The 6,811-nt window shown below is 31.1% G+C and overlaps 1 protein-coding gene across 1 annotated transcript; it reads left to right on the top strand.

Annotated features, from left to right (window-relative positions):
* The first annotated feature begins 316 nt into the window (after nucleotides 1-316).
* Nucleotides 317-936, top strand: LOC129748523 (lysozyme 2-like). Its single transcript, XM_055743171.1, has 2 exons — nucleotides 317-500; nucleotides 562-936. The coding sequence occupies exons 1-2, from the start codon at nucleotides 330-332 to the stop codon at nucleotides 886-888; spliced, it is 498 nt and encodes a 165-aa protein (XP_055599146.1). The 5' UTR covers nucleotides 317-329; the 3' UTR covers nucleotides 889-936.
* The last annotated feature ends 5,875 nt before the right edge of the window (nucleotides 937-6,811 follow it).

Raw genomic sequence — 6,811 nt, 5'->3', positions numbered from 1 at the left:
GTTTCAATTCATTTTTGTTTACAAGAGCGTAAGATTTTACATCTTTTTTATGCTACATCGCGCGTTATGTGTACATTATATGCACCATATATCTGTCATTGCACTATTTTTAACTAAATTTTAACTACGATTAAAATTAACTTATCCTTCAAAATTACTATTCCAGGGTAGCGGCACTATACTAAAACTATAGCTCTATCTGTTCTTACAAGATGATATTTACAGTCACACAACCAAATTCGAAACCATTACCCTCGTTAAAGCATTATCAGTTTTGAATAACTAAATGTCAATCACACAAAGATTCCTATCATACTTTCATCAGTTGTATGGCGATGTTCGAACGAGCTGTGATGACTGCCTTAACTTTATTTATTCTGCTAGCTATTTTCTCTATTGAAAGTGACGGAATTTTTCTATCCAATCTCGATGCGACCTGTTTCCGGTGCATTTGCGAACCATCGACGGGATGCAGCCCCCAGCTGAAATGTAACCGGGGAGTAAGTTTAATTCCGAAAAATTAAGAGTAGAAATGTCAGTAAACTGATAAACTTTCAATAGTACTGTGGACCATTTTCCATTTCCCGGGCATATTGGATCGATTCCGGGAAAGTTGTCAAGGAGCGGGATGATGCGGATCGTTGGGGTGCTTATGAGGATTGTGCCAATGAGTACGAATGTGCAACTGCGATCATCACACAGTATATGGAAAAGTACGGCAAGGATTGTAACAACGATGGGCTTGTAGATTGTGTGGATTATGCGATGCTGCACATCAACGGAGGTCCCACTTGTCACACCCCGTTAAATGCTGATTTTAGGAGAAAATTTGGACGATGCTTACAACAGGGTCAACGGGAGCCGTTATCACAAAGAAGCAGGACGTAATTTTAACATTGAATAAGCAGAAAAATAAAGTGTTTTTTTTTGTATTAAGTTAAGTGACTCACATTTAAAAAAAAAACATGTTTTTTTCGTACATAGTTTTAATGGTTCTCCGTAGTTTTAAGTTACTATTTGAATATACATACTTACTTTTAAACTTAGATTTTATACAAAGATCATTGAAAAATAATGTCGATCATGACAAATTTCCGTACTAATGTAGACTCACAGAACTTTTCGGTAGATTAAAGCTTTCAATGAAAAGTTCTCTTTGAATGACAAACACATCCTATCATTCAATTCATGCATTTTTCGTCTGTTTCTTCATTAATAAAATCCAACATCTAATTATGAGCTCTTTTTCGCGGCACGTGGCAATAAATGCTAGGAATAATTAACTGATCGAGCAGGTTCATACTAACGCCGGTTAAGGCTATCCGATTTCTTCGGCAATGACCGGCACGTGCTGCTGTTTGCAAAAAAAAATCAACTGCACTCGGTGTGACGTTGTTTGATACTTTGCAGACAAGATCCGAACACGGCTACCTACAGCATAAAATCTCCTTTGTTTTGAGTCGAAATGACCCGTGCCTAATGGCATATGCTGTCAATAGCTATCGATTTCCTGCGAAGTTTGCAATAGTGTAAAATTATCGAACAGTTTAACGATTTATACATGTTAGGATTACGGTTAAAAAAATTACCGAACTCGGTAATTTTTGTTTACTGTGTAACATTAATCAAAAGTTATTAAGTTTTACGGTTTTACGCACATGTTGGTGATTCTAATACCACTCGTTTAGAAAAATTGAAAAAAATCGTGAAATTTTTTAATTGGTCTATATTTTTAATATAAAATCGGACAATGAATCCAAAAATGAAATTAAAGAGGATCTCAGTAGAACGGAAATATGAAATTTTTATTAGACTGTGCATACACAGTCAATTTTTGCCTCGATTTCCAGCAAAAAAATTGCTGGAAAAGTCCAGAAATCCAATTTTTTGCTGGAACCAGCAAACATTCTCCGCCTTGCTGATTTTTCCTTCATTGCTGAAAAACCTGCAATCGATCTGTCAAACTCGAATTCGTTTTTATTTTTGCTCATTATTTTTCGTCGCGCGCGAAGAATGTTTGACTCCATATTCAAGCGATGAAACATTTAATCCAAAGGTGAATTTTTTTTCGAAGAGTTAATAAAATGTACCGTCAAACGGGGCATCATGCAACAGCGGGGTTAGATGCAACATTTATATAACACCACACTGAATCAACTTTTAATTTAGTGTTTTGTAATAAAGTTATCTTTTAATGATTACAAAATAATGATGACATAATTTCTCGCATCTTAGGCTAGTTTTTTTTAAGTTTTTTATTTTTATATAAATTTTGAAAAATCGAGCAATAAATGTAGGTACAAATTTTAACATTTTTTGATGCCGTAAAAAACTTTACCCAGTATGACGGATTGGCTTGATAGTATTACCTATTGGTTTCCTCATGCTATACCAACACTGTTGGTGTAAAAATATTTTTCGAACAATCACTAAATATTTTTATAATTCAGTTAGGTGTCTGGGGTGAAATGCAACAAAATGCAAATCAAAGAAACACCTTGTAAATTTTGTTTCCATGTGCTGGAATATGAATGTTTTGCATCACGCGTTTGTAAACATTGAAATTTCATTCATCCATACATTTATTTTTATGATTTCAGGTCGTAGAATATTTTGTGGTATTATTTAACCCCTCAATGTATGCAGTATCTTTATTTTCAGAAAAAAATGTGATTTTACAGACCTAAAAATTACTGCAATTGGTGTTTTCATGTGTAATAGTCTTTAAGGCATCGTTAATATATTAAAAGCTATAAATTTTCATTCGTGTTCATAAGATTTTTCATTAAAATCCAAGTTTGTTGCAAGTTACCCCGTTTTCTAAGGAGGGTGAAAATCGCACGCATGTTTTTGAAAAATTAAAAATAACTAAAGAAACCAATAATTTTTCTAACTACGCCAAATTGAGGTCCCATCATCCTTAAAACTTTTGAGGCATAAGGTAGGGATTAACGTGAACATGAGTTTTTAGAAGCCATTGAAGTTGAAAATTGTTGCATGTTGCCCCAGTTGACGGTAACTCGAATGTACAGGGTGGCCACAACATTTTCATTTTGAAATTCCAGGTTTTTTCCCGGTTTTCCCGGTCATAAATTCAAGGTTTGTTCAAAGCTTGATTATCTAATTTCGTCAAAAAATATCAAAATTTTCAACTTATTTCATTGATTTTGCTGCTTTATCACACTCACATCATTGAACATTTAAAGAAACTCGATTCTATGTTATGGCTTTATTCACATTTTTTACAATTGAATAAGAAACCCTCCTTCACCAAAAAGTTATGTGTACGAAAAAGCTGGGGTTAACAAAACTATAATGAATGTAAAATAGATTTTTGAAGGATGTATTTAAATCATGCTCACAAAAAAAAAATTAAAAATGGTGCATAGAACAGGACTTTTCAACCAATCAGTCGTCATAATGGCCGTGGAAAGAAACAAAAAACAATCAAATGTGAAATTAAATCATTTTTTAATATGCTATACTTATAAACTGACCTTTTTTTACACCAAATGTGTTATAACTGTAGTTTATCAAAGCCAATACATTAAAAAAACAAATTAATTTTTTAAATATATTGCTGAAGGAGTATTTTAAACCATTAATCAAAAATTTCTTTTGCATCATTTGACGTTCTTATTGCAGAATTAGGAAATCACGATCTCAATTTTAAATTCTAATCTCAACAGTTGAACAAAATATGGTCAGCGAGTTTCATAGTCTAAAATTTACAGTTCTGCGGATAATCTAATAGCTTATAAAAGTTTAAGATGTTAAAAAATTAAAAAATTAAAAAAAAATTGTAATGCAAAAAATTGTGGATATCAAATCAGTGAAAAAGATACAGTTATTTGTATTATACTTCCCCCAAAATATATTTTTAAGTGAGGTTCTCAGGAAGACAAATTTTTATAGGCATCTGGAGAATCAAACTATTTAGACTTAAAACCAGTTTTGAAGAAGGTGTCAAATTTAAAGGAATTCAAAAGTTTACATAATATGATTTGAAGCTATGGAAACTTTGTTATAAAACTTCTAGTTTTAGGAATATTGCGTACTGCAATGTAAAAATAACTAAATTTTTAGTGAAATCAATCGTTGATAACTAATGAACTGACACTTACATATCTTAAAAACAAAATAACAATCCTATAATAACAAAAACTGATTTTGAATCTGTTTATTACCCTCCATTTCATAAAAGATTTTCCCTAACTATTCTAGTTCCAGAGAAATTATGCTTGCAAACAAAAATCCACAAGTAAAAGTGTAACTTTAACTGACATCACTGGTGAGCATTTATGAGGCTTTTTATCGTAGACTGTATTTCCATTAACAATTTGTTGAAGAATGCGAATCGATTTGATTTATGATTTAGAAAATATCTATGATTCAATTTGATTAAAAATTATTTCTAAATATCGTGAAAATTCCCAAAAATTTTAGATGGATTGTTACCCTTTTTTCAAAAGTTAACCTATGATTATCAAAAAAGTAGAGAAAAAACAAGATGCGTATTTGGATATAGCGCCCTAACTTCAGCCTCTTGTCATTAAGGAAAATGGAAATTGTTGGCCCTGTTTTATCGAGCAGGAGAGAAAATAGTCAAAACATTCAATTCTAATGCAATAATGTTATTTTTTTGTTAGGTAAGACATTGGAGACCACGACCACGAGACTACTACCACCACTAAAATGTAGAATAAACTTATTTAAAAAACTTCATCCGGAGTCTCAAAATTGTAAAACAGCTTAAAAACTTAAATGTTTGACATTCCAGAATGTTTGAACTAATAGATGAATTTCATTTGACTTTGTTTGTTCAAACATTTGTGATTCACAAGTTTACTGATGACACGAATACAAAATTTTTAAATTTCTATCCGGTGGTTCGTGAGTATTTTTTTTAAAATAATATTTTAATTCCCAGTTCCTATGGTTCAATTGTTGAATTCATTGACTTTTGAAAGCCCTGCTTATAATATTAAAGTTAAAAAAAAGTTTAAAAAAAAAACTACAAAATATCTCATATAAAAAAAGTTGCAGTAACCGAATAACTTTTAAAATATAATATTGAAATTTAAATCAAATTCCTATATTTTAATTATTACGTAAAATCATTTATTAAAAGTTTTGCGTATCAGTTTTTTTTCTTTTTTCAAATTCACAAATTTGATCAAAATACGAACACAGAGATATATTTATTGTTGGGAATTTATGGAAAAAATCGGTACTTCATATTTCAGTAATTGGATGAGTTAGATCCAGTTCTTCATATTTTCATCTTTTTTATGATGTCTGAAAACATTAAAAATATTTTTTGATGATGCTTGAAGACAATAAATGGCCAATTAGACTTTGTATAGACATTTTTTAACAAGAGTTTCATTTCCGAGTCTTAAAATAAATCAATCAAAAAAATTACCTTTGTTCAATAAATTTTGGGAAAAGAATGATTTTTGTTTGAATTTCCAAGGCATTGACCCATATAAAAATATTTCAATTGCCAAAACATCATAAATTTCCTGATTTTTCAACGAGTTTTCCCATGAGTGAGATTGTTTTCAATTTGTGTAATGAAATAAACCCTTTTATTTTTTCAACATTTAAACACACGGTTTTTGTCTTATTTAAATGCTTTACTCGAAACACAATGTATTGTTGAATAATTGAACACTCTTAAGATTTAAACCATTGCTTTGAATTCACACAAAAACACACCCTCATTACAAAGCTCTTGTAAGTTCTTAGTTTTCCTTAGTTTTCTAAGAAATCGTAATGTACTTAAGCTTTGAAAATTGTAATTTGGAATTTTCTGTATAAATAAAGATCACTAATTTGAATAAAAAAAAAGTAATTTTCTAAACTTAACAAAATAGTTCCAGACCCTCTGATGAATCTTTTTCACAAACAGGTCGTTTGATGACAGAAAGTTCCCTATTTGTTGTTTTGAAGCTACGAAAAAGACACAGTGTCGTACGTCAAGATGATGTTTAGATTTCTTTTTAATTGTTTCATTGTCCTTTGTTTAGCTCTTCAACTAAACGCCCCACTGGAAAATTATGAAAAAGATTTTTTTCAATTCCAAGTTTTCAATAAAGAGTTCTGAGTTCAAAATTTAGCTTTGATTAACTTGTTTCCACATAATTGACTGATTTTTTAATAATTCTAATTCTCACTACACAGGAGCGGCAAACCAAAAACCCATATGCGATATCTGCAATATTCACCTGACGATCGAGCACATCCTTACAGACTGTCCTGCTTATGAAAATCAGCATTCTGTGAGTCAACTACCAAAAGGAATACGAAACATCCTGGCCAACGACAAGGAAACCGAAGAATAAATACTAGTATTTTAAGAGCAACAGACTTATTTTAGTCAAATTTGATTTACATTAGTATTGCAAAATCTTGTAATATAATTATCCTTCTCATTCAAAAGAGGCGAATGAATTCTAAATTTAAAGTCTCTATAAAAATAAACAAAACAAACAAATAATTCTAATGACATGCGGTACATGAATAAATTTTGAGTGACTTTTTTAATTTTGATTCTCTTTTTAGGGACAGTTTTAGCTCCGGTAAAAATTGTGTGTTTTCAATTTCCGTTCTATTTTCAATTTCCGGTTTTCCCGGTTTTTCCAGTTTTCCCGGTTCTGTGGCCACCCTGAATGTACTTCTTTCGTCAAATTTGTTCCAGAGGTTTCTGAACTATAGAACGCCGAATTTCGATGTTTCTCGGCTTTAATTTCTTCGCAGCCCCTAATATGTTAACTCGGAAGCTTTCACAAAAGTATTATTATTTTTG

Source organism: Uranotaenia lowii, chromosome 2, assembly GCF_029784155.1.
Source record: "Uranotaenia lowii strain MFRU-FL chromosome 2, ASM2978415v1, whole genome shotgun sequence".
Classification (NCBI taxonomy): domain Eukaryota; kingdom Metazoa; phylum Arthropoda; class Insecta; order Diptera; family Culicidae; genus Uranotaenia; species Uranotaenia lowii.
This window is presented reverse-complemented; position numbering and strand designations above follow the sequence as displayed.